At 44.5% G+C, this 13790-nt stretch overlaps 1 protein-coding gene across 1 annotated transcript in view; it reads right to left on the bottom strand.

The window, feature by feature from the left end:
• Positions 1 to 13790, bottom strand: part of LOC120064520 (integrin alpha-V-like) — a 92300-nt gene that overhangs the window by 23540 nt on the left and 54970 nt on the right. The window contains exons 13-23 of the mRNA XM_039015134.1: positions 12839 to 12968; positions 12574 to 12741; positions 12317 to 12523; positions 11951 to 12196; positions 11655 to 11783; positions 11398 to 11487; positions 10954 to 11199; positions 10003 to 10786; positions 9778 to 9833; positions 8516 to 8670; positions 993 to 1130 (exon numbers count right to left, since the gene is read on the bottom strand). Of these exons, the coding sequence (XP_038871062.1) occupies positions 993 to 1130; positions 8516 to 8670; positions 9778 to 9833; positions 10003 to 10786; positions 10954 to 11199; positions 11398 to 11487; positions 11655 to 11783; positions 11951 to 12196; positions 12317 to 12523; positions 12574 to 12741; positions 12839 to 12968 (2349 nt within the window). The remainder of the gene's footprint in view (positions 1 to 992; positions 1131 to 8515; positions 8671 to 9777; positions 9834 to 10002; positions 10787 to 10953; positions 11200 to 11397; positions 11488 to 11654; positions 11784 to 11950; positions 12197 to 12316; positions 12524 to 12573; positions 12742 to 12838; positions 12969 to 13790) is intronic.

The following is a 13790-nucleotide window of genomic DNA, read 5'->3' as shown; positions in this document are numbered from 1 at the left end:
CTCCTACTAACCATGTGACCCACCTCTCCTACTAACCATGTGACCCACCTCTCCTACTAACCATGTGACCCACCTCTCCTACTAACCATGTGACCAACCTCTCCTACTAACCATGTGACCAACCTCTCCTACTAACCATGTGACCAACCTCTCCTACTAACCATGTGACCAACCTCTCCTACTAACCATGTGACCCACCTCTCCTACTAACCATGTGACCCACCTCTCCTACTAACCATGTGACCAACCTCTCCTACTAACCATGTGACCAACCTCTCCTACTAACCATGTGACCAACCTCTCCTACTAACCATGTGACCAACCTCTCCTACTAACCATGTGACCAACCTCTCCTACTAACCATGTGACCCACCTCTCCTACTAACCATGTGACCAACCTCTCCTACTAACCATGTGACCAACCTCTCCTACTAACCATGTGACCAACCTCTCCTACTAACCATGTGACCCACCTCTCCTACTAACCATGTGACCAACCTCTCCTACTAACCATGTGACCAACCTCTCCTACTAACCATGTGACCCACCTCTCCTACTACCCATGTGACCCACCTCTCCTACTAACCATGTGACCCAGCTCTCCTACTGACCATGTGACCAACCTCTCCTACTAACCATGTGACCCACCTCTCCTACTACCCATGTGACCCACCTCTCCTACTACCCATGTGACCCACCTCTCCTACTAACCATGTGACCCACCTCTCCTACTAACCATGTGACCAACCTCTCCTACTAACCATGTGACCCACCTCTCCTACTAACCATGTGACCCACCTCTCCTACTAACCATGTGACCCACCTCTCCTACTCACTATGTGTTACTCTATACCTGATCACAACAGTTACTGTCCTTCCCAAATGGCTCCCTACTCCCTATATGGCACACTAGTTTTGACCAGAACCCTGTGCACTATATAGGGAATAGGGTGCCATTTGGGATGTAGACTTAGTTAAAGACATATGTGTACTTGTTTGGAGATGTTGGTGGGGGTAGTCTGCTCCAGGATAGGCAGTAGACCGGTCTTATCTGCAGCCTGCTGGTAGTCCAGGCTGAACTCCATGAACACAGAGATGGGAGTGATCTTGTCCCGGAACTCAGAGTCATCCTGCAGAGCAAGGAGAGAGGATTTAGTAAGAACAAAGTCAACTGGAGTCCTCCTGCAGAGGAAGGAGAGGGGTTGAGTAAGAACAAAGTCAACTGGAGTCCTCCTGCAGAGCAAGGAGAGGGGGTTTAGTAAGAACAAAGTCAACTGGAGTCCTCCTGCAGAGCAAGGAGAGAGGGTTTAGTAAGAACAAAGTCAACTGGAGTCCTCCTGCAGAGCAAGGAGAGGGGGTTTAGTAAGAACAAAGTCAACTGGAGTCCTCCTGCAGAGCAAGGAGAGGGGGTTTAGTAAGAACAAAGTCAACTGGAGTCCTCCTGCATAGCAAGGAGAGAGGGTTTAGTAAGAACAAAGTCAACTGGAGTCCTCCTGCAGAGAAAGGAGAGGGGGTTTAGTAAGAACAAAGTCAACTGGAGTCCTCCTGCAGAGCAAGGAGAGGGGGTTTAGTAAGAACAAAGTCAACTGGAGTCCTCCTGCAGAGCAAGGAGAGGGGTTTAGTAAGAACAAAGTCAACTGGAGTCCTCCTGCAGAGCAAGGAGAGGGGTTTAGTAAGAACAAAGTCAACTGGAGTCCTCCTGCAGAGCAAGGAGAGAGGATTTAGTAAGAACATAGTCAACTGGAGTCCTCCTGCAGAGGAAGGAGAGGGGTTTAGTAAGAACAAAGTCAACTGGAGTCCTCCTGCAGAGCAAGGAGAGGGGTTTAGTAAGAACAAAGTCAACTGGAGTCCTCCTGCAGAGCAAGGAGAGGGGGTTTAGTAAGAACAAAGTCAACTGGAGTCCTCCTGCAGAGGAAGGAGAGGGGTTTAGTAAGAACAAAGTCAACTGGAGTCCTCCTGCAGAGGAAGGAGAGGGGTTTAGTAAGAACAAAGTCAACTGGAGTCCTCCTGCAGAGGAAGGAGAGGGGTTTAGTAAGAACAAAGTCAACTGGAGTCCTCCTGCAGAGCAAGGAGAGGGGGTTTAGTAAGAACAAAGTCAACTGGAGTCCTCCTGCAGAGGAAGGAGAGGGGTTTAGTAAGAACAAAGTCAACTGGAGTCCTCCTGCAGAGGAAGGAGAGGGGTTTAGTAAGAACAAAGTCAACTGGAGTCCTCCTGCAGAGCAAGGAGAGGGGTTTAGTAAGAACAAAGTCAACTGGAGTCCTCCTACAGAGGAAGGAGAGGGGTTTAGTAAGAACAAAGTCAACTGGAGTCCTCCTGCAGAGGAAGGAGAGGGGGTTTAGTAAGAACAAAGTCAACTGGAGTCCTCCTGCAGAGGAAGGAGAGGGGTTTAGTAAGAACAAAGTCAACTGGAGTCCTCCTGCAGAGGAAGGAGAGGGGTTTAGTAAGAACAAAGTCAACTGGAGTCCTCCTGCAGAGGAAGGAGAGGGGTTTAGTAAGAACAAAGTCAACTGGAGTCCTCCTGCAGAGCAAGGAGAGGGGGTTTAGTAAGAACAAAGTCAACAATATCATGGAACACAATCTAATATCAACTGGTTATATTATATCATGGAACACACTAATATCAACTGGTTATATTATAACATGGAACACACTAATATCAACTGGTTATATTATAACATGGAACACACTAATATCAACTGGTTATATTATATCGTGGAACACACTAATATCACCTGGTTATATTATATCATGGAACACACTAATATCAACTGGTTATATTATATCGTGGAACACAATCTAATATCAACTGGTTATATTATATCATGGAACACAATCTAATATCAACTGGTTATATTATATCATGGAACACACTAATATCAACTGGTTATATTATAACATGGAACACACTAATATCAACTGGTTATATTATAACATGGAACACAATCTAATATCAACTGGTTATATTATATCATGGAACACACTAATATCAACTGGTTATATTATATCATGGAACACAATCTAATATCAACTGGTTATATTATAACATGGAACACACTAATATCAACTGGTTATATTATATCATGGAACACACTAATATCAACTGGTTATATTATATCATGGAACACAATCTAATATCAACTGGTTATATTATATCATGGAACACACTAATATCAACTGGTTATATTATAACATGGAACACACTAATATCAACTGGTTATATTATAACATGGAACACACTAATATCAACTGGTTATATTATATCATGGAACACACTAATATCAACTGGTTATATTATATCATGGAACACACTAATATCAACTGGTTATATTATAACATGGAACACACTAATATCAACTGGTTATATTATATCGTGGAACACACTAATATCAACTGGTTATATTATATCATGGAACACACTAATATCAACTGGTTATATTATATCATGGAACACACTAATATCAACTGGTTATATTATAACATGGAACACACTAATATCAACTGGTTATATTATAACATGGAACACACTAATATCAACTGGTTATATTATATCATGGAACACACTAATATCAACTGGTTATATTATAACATGGAACACACTAATATCAACTGGTTATATTATAACATGGAACACACTAATATCAACTGGTTATATTATAACATGGAACACACTAATATCAACTGGTTATATTATCTCATGGAACACACTAATATCAACTGGTTATATTATAACATGGAACAGACTAATATCAACTGGTTATATTATAACATGGAACACACTAATATCAACTGGTTATATTATAACATGGAACACACTAATATCAACTGGTTATATTATAACATGGAACACACTAATATCAACTGGTTATATTATAACATGGAACACACTAATATCAACTGGTTATATTATATCATGGAACACACTAATATCAACTGGTTATATTATATCATGGAACACACTAATATCAACTGGTTATATTATAACATGGAACACACTAATATCAACTGGTTATATTATAACATGGAACACACTAATATCAACTGGTTATATTATAACATGGAACACACTAATATCAACTGGTTATATTATAACATGGAACAGACTAATATCAACTGGTTATATTATAACATGGAACACACTAATATCAACTGGTTATATTATATCATGGAACACACTAATATCAACTGGTTATATTATATCATGGAACACACTAATATCAACTGGTTATATTATATCATGGAACACACTAATATCAACTGGTTATATTATAACATGGAACACACTAATATCAACTGGTTATATTATAACATGGAACACACTAATATCAACTGGTTATATTATAACATGGAACACACTAATATCAACTGGTTATATTATATCATGGAACACACTAATATCAACTGGTTATATTATATCATGGAACACACTAATATCAACTGGTTATATTGTATCATGGAACACACTAATATCAACTGGTTATATTGTATCATGGAACACAATCTTCTACAAAGGCAGTAACCTCAGCAGAGGCGCTTGCTTGTAAAAGCCTATGGCTGTGCAAAGGCATACCCTTGTTGTGTTAATTTAGCAGACAAGACACACTTATTTCCTGAGCCCTTATCACAGTCAAGACACACGTATTTTATATGTAAAAAAAAAACATGATGTAATATAACAAAATAAAATAGAACAATATTTTTTCCCATCTCGTATCTGGAACAGTTATTCCCAGAGTGATAATTTGAAACGGATCTCAATTTGGCGAGTTGAAAGACAATTTCTTCAGGGTTACAAACCAAAATAATTTATTTTTATTTTTATATACAGATGTTCAATTTAGTTTATTCTGCCTGTTCTTCAGACAGTGAATCACGTGACCGTGGCTTGCTATATAAACCAGGCAGGCAGGCATTAAGGCATTCAGTTACTGTTTTGATTGAACGTTAGAATGGGAAAAACAAGGTGACCTAAGCAACTTTTAGCGTGGTATAATCGTCGGTGCCAGTCATGCCGGATCCAGTATCTCAGAAATGGCCAGCCTCTTGAGTGACAGTGTCTAGGGTTTACAGAGAATAGTGCTGTAAACTCTAGGGTTTACAGAGAATAGTGCTGTAAACTCTAGGGTTTACAGAGAATAGTGCTGTAAACTCTAGGGTTTACAGAGAATAGTGCTGTAAACTCTAGGGTTTACAGAGAATAGTGCTGTAAAATCTAGGGTTTACAGAGAATAGTGCTGTAAACTCTAGGGTTTACAGAGAATAGTGCTGTAAACTCTAGGGTTTACAGAGAATAGTGCTGTAAACTCTAGGGTTTACAGAGAATAGTGCTGTAAACTCTAGGGTTTACAGAGAATAGTGCGACAAACCAAAAAACATCTAGTCAGCGGCAGTCTTGTGGACAAAAACAGCTTGTTGATGAGAGAGGTCAAAGGTGAACGGCTAGAATGGTTCAAGCTAACAGGCGGGCCACAAACAGGCCAATAACGGTGCAGTACAACAGTGGTGTGCAGAACGGCATCTCGGACCACACAACTCATCTGTTCTTGTCACCGATGGGATACTGCAGCAGACGACCACACCGGGTTCCTGTCAGCTAGAAACAAGAAGAAGAGGCTCCAGTGGGCAGACGACCACACCGGGTTCCTGTCAGCTAGAAACAAGAAGAAGAGGCTCCAGTGGGCAGATGACCACACCGGGTTCCTGTCAGCTAGAAACAAGAAGAAGAGGCTCCAGTGGGCAGACGACCACACCGGGTTCCTGTCAGCTAGAAACAAGAAGAAGAGGCTCCAGTGGGCAGACGACCACACCGGGTTCCTGTCAGCTAGAAACAAGAAGAAGAGGCTCCAGTGGGGACGTCATCACCAACACTGGACAACTGAGGAGTGGAAAAATCAGCCTGGCCCGACGAACCACAGTTCCTGTTGCGTCATGCTGATGGCAGAGTCATGATTTGGCGTAAGCAGCATGAGTCCAAGGCCCCATCCTGTCTGGTGTCAACGGTACAGGCTGGTGGTGGGGGTGGTGTTATGGTGTGAGGAATATTTTCCTGGCCCACGTTAGCTCCCTTGATACCAATTGAGCAACAAATGTTTTCGACAACTTGTAGAATCCATGCCCTGAAGAATTCAGTCTGTTCTGGAGGCGAAGGTGGGCCTGTCTTTTTACAATTTGTGATAAAACTGTCAGAATTTGGCAAAGGAATGTAGCTTGTGTATAACATCAGGTAGATATGTTTTTATAGGCATTTGTTTTTGTAGGCCTACGGGAGCTTGTGTGTGCACATTGGGCATGCGTGTATAAAGGGAGTGATAGGAGTGAGACATGGAGGGGAAAGGAAATTTAAGGATAAGAACTGTGTGATGCTTGGCTTCTTTTTTGTTGTGCCCCGCAAATGCACATGTACAAATGGAACACTAGAGTCAAAGCAAATTAGCATCGCCTTTAAGAAAGCATTAACAAAAAAACAAAAAAAACTGGGCAGCCACAAATTGGGCAGGAAACAAAGCACATTCCAACAAATAGCTTAGAATATCTCTGGTTAAAGTTTGAATACTCGATTACGCAAGACCATCCCTAGTAGGGTTTAGTAAACAGCAAGCAAAGCAGTGAAGTTGTAAACGTAGGAGTCATGCCGACCAGAACCCTACTGTCCTGTCACAGCTATTTTCTTTCACATTGTCCTCTCCAGTATGATTAAGAGGAATTACGGGCTACGCCAGGCCAACATAGTACAGCTCGCCTTGGCTCAGCTCAGCACTGTGTAAAGGGTATTAGAGTGCTCAACACATTCCATGAACACATGCACACAGGACAATAAAACAAGTGTATTGCTCAGCAACACTCACTATAAGCAAGAACTACAGCAGAGGTGTCAATCTCATTCCACGGAGTGCCTAGAGTCAGCTGGTTTTTGGTTTTTCCTTTCAAATAAGACCTAGACAACCAGGTGAGGGGGAATTCCTTACTGAGAACTAGACAACCAGGTGAGGGGAGTTCCTTACTGAGACCTAGACAACCAGGTGAGGGGGAATTCCTTACTGAGACCTAGACAACCAGGTGAGGGGGAATTCCTTACTGAGACCTAGACAACCAGGTGAGGGGGAATTCCTTACTGAGACCTAGACAACCAGGTGAGGGGGAATTCCTTACTGAGACCTAGACAACCAGGTGAGGGGAGTTCCTTACTGAGACCTAGACAACCAGGTGAGGGGAGTTCCTTACTGAGACCTAGACAACCAGGTGAGGGGAGTTCCTTACTGAGACCTAGACAACCAGGTGAGGGGAGTTCCTTACTGAGACCTAGACAACCAGGTGAGGGGAGTTCCTTACTGAGACCTAGACAACCAGGTGAGGGGAGTTCCTTACTGAGCCCTAGACAACCAGGTGAGGGGAGTTCCTTACTGAGACCTAGACAACCAGGTGAGGGGAGTTCCTTACTGAGACCTAGACAACCAGGTGAGGGGAGTTCCTTACTGAGACCTAGACAACCAGGTGAGGGGAGTTCCTTTACTGAGACCTAGACAACCAGGTGAGGAGAGTTCCTTACTGAGACCTAGACAACCAGGTGAGGGGAGTTCCTTACTGAGACCTAGACAACCAGGTGAGGGGAGTTCCTTACTGAGACCTAGACAACCAGGTGAGGGGAGTTCCTTACTGAGACCTAGACAACCAGGTGAGGGGAGTTCCTTACTGAGACCTAGACAACCAGGTGAGGGGAGTTCCTTACTGAGACCTAGACAACCAGGTGAGGGGAGTTCCTTACTGAGACCTAGACAACCAGGTGAGGGGAGTTCCTTACTGAGACCTAGACAACCAGGTGAGGGGGAATTCCTTACTGAGACCTAGACAACCAGGTGAGGGGGAATTCTTTACTGAGACCTAGACAACCAGGTGAGGGGAGTTCCTTACTGAGACCTAGACAACCAGGTGAGGGGAGTTCCTTACTGAGACCTAGACAACCAGGTGAGGGGAATTCCTTTCTGAGACCTAGACAACCAGGTGAGGGGGAATTCCTTACTGAGACCTAGACAACCAGGTGAGGGGGAATTCCTTACTGAGACCTAGACAACCAGGTGAGGGGGAATTCCTTACTGAGACCTAGATAACCAGGTGAGGGGGAATTCCTTACTGAGACCTAGACAACCAGGTGAGGGGGAATTCCTTACTGAGACCTAGACAACCAGGTGAGGGGGAATTCCTTACTGAGACCTAGACAACCAGGTGAGGGGGAATTCCTTACTGAGACCTAGACAACCAGGTGAGGGGGAATTCCTTACTAATCAGTGACCTTAATTCAATCAAGGACAAGGCAGGAGCGAAAACCCGCAGACACTGGGCTCTCTGTGAAATGAATTGGACACCAGTGCAGACACTGGGCCCTCCGTGGAATGAGTTGGACACCAGTGCAGACACTGGGCCCTCCGTGGAATGAGTTGGACACCAGTGCAGACACTGGGCCCTCCGTGGAATGAGTTGGACACCAGTGGCCTAGAGCAATACTTAACAACAGGAACTCACTATGAGGAAGGCTTCTTGCTCCTCGCAGGCTGGTCCTTGGCCGTTGCTGACCGTCATGTTTTTCGTGTACTGGGACGTTTTGCTGTGGAGGAACAGAACTCTCTTTGTCGCCCCCTTGTGTTTGAGTCTGTCCAGGACAAGGTAAACCTGGAACTCTGACAAGTACACAGACAGACGGTAAACATGAGGCCCTGGTTAGTGACTAACCCAGTCACTGACAGCTAGTTTTACACTCATGGCACTAGTGTGATACAAGCAATGCTTTCAGGAGAAATACTAATTTCCGAAAGACAAATCAAATCAAATGTTATTTGTCACATGCTTCGTATCAACAGCTGTAGACTAACAGTGAAATGCTTACTTACAGATCCTTCCCAACAACGCAGAGAGAAATAAAATAGAGAAATTATAGAAATGTAATAATACAAGTAATATTAAATACACAATGAGTAACGATAACTTGGCTATATACATGGGGTACCAGTACCAAGTCGATGTGCAGGAGTACGAGGTAATTATGGTAGATATGTACATATAACTAGGAATAAAGTGACTAGGAAACAGGATAGATAATAAACACTAGCAGTAGCGTATGTGATGAGTCTAAAAGGGTCAATGCAGATAGTCAGGGTAGCTATATGGTTAAAGGGATACTTTGGGATGTTGGCAATGAGGCCCTTTATCCACTTCCCCAGAGTCTCTAACAGGCCACACTGCTAGCCTGAAGCTATGATCTAACAGGCTACACTGCTAGCCTGAAGCTATGATCTAACAGGCTGCACTGCTAGCCTGAAGCTACGATCTAACAGGCTGCACTGCTAGCCTGAAGCTATGATCTAACAGGCTGGGTAACAGGCTGGGTAACAGGCTGGGTAACAGGCTGGGTAACAGCCAGACATGATGTCTCAGAGGTGAGATGTGGTGCTATAGCTACTCTATGCATCCTACATGGCATCCTAATCCCGTTATAGTGCACTACTTTTGACCAGGTTCCACAGGGCTCTGGTCAAAAGTAGTGCACGATGTAGGGAATAAGGGTGTATTTTGGGACATAGGCACTATTTCAGAGAAGGTGAGGGACAGACAGCTGTGTTTTGTGATCTAACAGGAGTTCTCTGAGAGAACAGCTTGTCGACAGGAGAGAAGAAAACGCTGTGCTTTAACACTATATCTCAGAGTAGCATTTGTTGAGTAGCAGAGCCCCGTAGGGATCCAATGTAGCGTAGAGTACTAGTAGTAGAAGATATCCTTCAGATACTTACTCAGTGAGGCTGGTGCACCTCTTCCACTCGCCTTAAGACAGTACTTCACTTTGAAACTGAGGGGAGATCAAGATATGACCAAAAACAAATCAGATTGAACTCTAAAGCAAAGGCTAGTGTTCTCTACAGTTCTAAAAACATAAAGCACCGAAAGGTAGCTAGATAAACATGTTGCATGTTCTGACATCAGCTCTCTGTCTGTCTGACAGTTAGACATGACGTTACCAGAGAGGAAGTCTGTCAGACATGACGTTACCAGAGAGGAAGTCTGTCAGACAGTTAGACATGACGTTACCAGAGAGGAAGTCTGTCAGACAGTTAGACATGACGTTACCCGAGAGGAAGTCTGTCAGACAGTTAGACATGACGTTACCCGAGAGGAAGTCTGTCAGACAGTTAGACATGACGTTACCAGAGAGGAAGTCTGTCAGACAGTTAGACATGACGTTACCCGAGAGGAAGTCTGTCAGACAGTTAGACATGACGTTACCAGAGAGGAAGTCTGTCTGACAGTTAGACATGACGTTACCAGAGAGGAAGTCTGTCAGACAGTTAGACATGACGTTACCAGAGAGGAAGTCTGTCTGACAGTTAGACATGACGTTACCAGAGAGGAAGTCTGTCAGACAGTTAGACATGACGTTACCAGAGAGGAAGTCTGTCAGACAGTTAGACATGACGTTACCCGAGAGGAAGTCTGTCTGACAGTTAGACATGGCGTTACCAGAGAGGAAGTCTGTCAGACAGTTAGACATGACGTTACCAGAGAGGAAGTCTGTCAGACAGTTAGACATGACGTTACCCGAGAGGAAGTCTGTCAGACAGTTAGACATGACGTTACCCGAGAGGAAGTCTGTCAGACAGTTAGACATGACGTTACCCGAGAGGAAGTCTGTCAGACAGTTAGACATGACGTTACCAGAGAGGAAGTCTGTCAGACAGTTAGACATGACGTTACCAGAGAGGAAGTCTGTCAGACAGTTAGACATGACGTTACCAGAGAGGAAGTCTGTCAGACATGACGTTACCCGAGAGGAAGTCTGTCAGACAGTTAGACATGACGTTACCAGAGAGGAAGTCTGTCAGACAGTTAGACATGACGTTACCAGAGAGGAAGTCTGTCAGACAGTTAGACATGACGTTACCAGAGAGGAAGTCTGTCAGACATGACGTTACCAGAGAGGAAGTCTGTCAGACAGTTAGACATGGCGTTACCAGAGAGGAAGTCTGTCAGACAGTTAGACATGACGTTACCAGAGAGGAAGTCTGTCAGACAGTTAGACATGACGTTACCAGAGAGGAAGTCTGTCAGACAGTTAGACATGACGTTACCAGAGAGGAAGTCTGTCAGACAGTTAGACATGACGTTACCCAAGAGGAAGTCTGTCTGACAGTTAGACATGACGTTACCAGAGAGGAAGTCTGTCAGACATGACGTTACCAGAGAGGAAGTCTGTCTGACAGTTAGACATGACGTTACCAGAGAGGAAGTCTGTCAGACATGACGTTACCAGAGAGGAAGTCTGTCAGACAGTTAGACATGACGTTACCAGAGAGGAAGTCTGTCAGACAGTTAGACATGACGTTACCAGAGAGGAAGTCTGTCTGACATGACGTTACCCGAGAGGAAGTCTGTCAGACAGTTAGACATGACGTTACCAGAGAGGAAGTCTGTCAGACAGTTAGACATGACGTTACCAGAGAGGAAGTCTGTCAGACATGACGTTACCAGAGAGGAAGTCTGTCTGACAGTTAGACATGACGTTACCAGAGAGGAAGTCTGTCTGACAGTTAGACATGACGTTACCAGAGAGGAAGTCTGTCAGACAGTTAGACATGACGTTACCAGAGAGGAAGTCTGTCAGACATGACGTTACCAGAGAGGAAGTCTGTCAGACAGTTAGACATGACGTTACCCGAGAGGAAGTCTGTCAGACAGTTAGACATGACGTTACCAGAGAGGAAGTCTGTCAGACAGTTAGACATGACGTTACCAGAGAGGAAGTCTGTCAGACATGACGTTACCAGAGAGGAAGTCTGTCTGACAGTTAGACATGACGTTACCAGAGAGGAAGTCTGTCTGACAGTTAGACATGACGTTACCAGAGAGGAAGTCTGTCAGACAGTTAGACATGACGTTACCAGAGAGGAAGTCTGTCAGACATGACGTTACCAGAGAGGAAGTCTGTCAGACAGTTAGACATGACGTTACCCGAGAGGAAGTCTGTCAGACAGTTAGACATGACGTTACCAGAGAGGAAGTCTGTCTGACAGTTAGACATGACGTTACCAGAGAGGAAATCTGTCAGACAGTTAGACATGACGTTACCAGAGAGGAAGTCTGTCAGACAGTTAGACATGACGTTACCAGAGAGGAAGTCTGTCAGACAGTTAGACATGACGTTACCAGAGAGGAAGTCTGTCAGACAGTTAGACATGACGTTACCAGAGAGGAAGTCTGTCTGACATGACGTTACCCGAGAGGAAGTCTGTCAGACATGACGTTACCCGAGAGGAAGTCTGTCAGACATGACGTTACCAGAGAGGAAGTCTGTCAGACAGTTAGACATGACGTTACCAGAGAGGAAGTCTGTCAGACAGTTAGACATGACGTTACCAGAGAGGAAGTCTGTCAGACAGTTAGACATGACGTTACCAGAGAGGAAGTCTGTCAGACAGTTAGACATGACGTTACCCAAGAGGAAGTCTGTCTGACAGTTAGACATGACGTTACCAGAGAGGAAGTCTGTCAGACATGACGTTACCAGAGAGGAAGTCTGTCAGACATGACGTTACCCGAGAGGAAGTCTGTCAGACAGTTAGACATGACGTTACCCGAGAGGAAGTCTGTCAGACAGTTAGACATGACGTTACCAGAGAGGAAGTCTGTCAGACAGTTAGACATGACGTTACCAGAGAGGAAGTCTGTCAGACAGTTAGACATGACGTTACCAGAGAGGAAGTCTGTCAGACAGTTAGACATGACGTTACCAGAGAGGAAGTCTGTCAGACAGTTAGACATGACGTTACCAGAGAGGAAGTCTGTCAGACATGACGTTACCAGAGAGGAAGTCTGTCAGACAGTTAGACATGACGTTACCAGAGAGGAAGTCTGTCAGACAGTTAGACATGACGTTACCAGAGAGGAAGTCTGTCAGACAGTTAGACATGACGTTACCAGAGGAGGAAGTCTGTCAGACAGTTAGACATGACGTTACCCAAGAGGAAGTCTATCTGACAGTTAGACATGACGTTACCCGAGAGGAAGTCTGTCAGACATGACGTTACCAGAGAGGAAGTCTGTCAGACATGACGTTACCAGAGAGGAAGTCTGTCTGACAGTTAGACATGACGTTACCAGAGAGGAAGTCTGTCAGACATGACGTTACCAGAGAGGAAGTCTGTCTGACAGGACGTTAGCCAGAGAGGAAGTCTGTCAGACAGGTAGACATGACGTTACCAGAGAGGTAAGTTCTGTCAGGACAGTTCAGACATGACGTTACCAGAGAGAAGTCTGTCTGACTATGACGTATACCCGAGAGGAAAGTCTGTCAGATCAGTTAGACATGACGTTACCAGAGAGGAAGTCGTGTCAGGAACAGTTTAGACATGACGTTACCAGAGAGGAAGTCTGTCAGACATGACGTTACCAGAGAGGAAGTCCTGTCCTGACAGTTAGACATGACGTTACCAGAGAGGAAGTCTGTCCTGACAGTTAGGACATGACGTTACCAGGAGATGTCTGTCAGACAGGTATACATGACGTACAAGAGAGGCAGTCTGTCATGTATCATGACGTTACCAGAGAGGAAGTCTGTCAGACAGACTTCCTCTCTGGTAACGTTCATGTCTAACTGTCTGACAGACTTCCTCTCTGGTAACGTCATGTTCTGACAGACTTCCTCTCTGGTAACGTCATGTCTAACTGTCTGACAGACTTCCTCTCTGGTAACGTCATGTCTAACTGTCTGACAGACTTCCTCTCGGGTAACGTCATGTCTAACTGTCTGACA

Source organism: Salvelinus namaycush, chromosome 19 (assembly GCF_016432855.1).
Source record: "Salvelinus namaycush isolate Seneca chromosome 19, SaNama_1.0, whole genome shotgun sequence".
In the NCBI taxonomy this organism is placed as follows: domain Eukaryota; kingdom Metazoa; phylum Chordata; class Actinopteri; order Salmoniformes; family Salmonidae; genus Salvelinus; species Salvelinus namaycush.
This window is presented reverse-complemented; position numbering and strand designations above follow the sequence as displayed.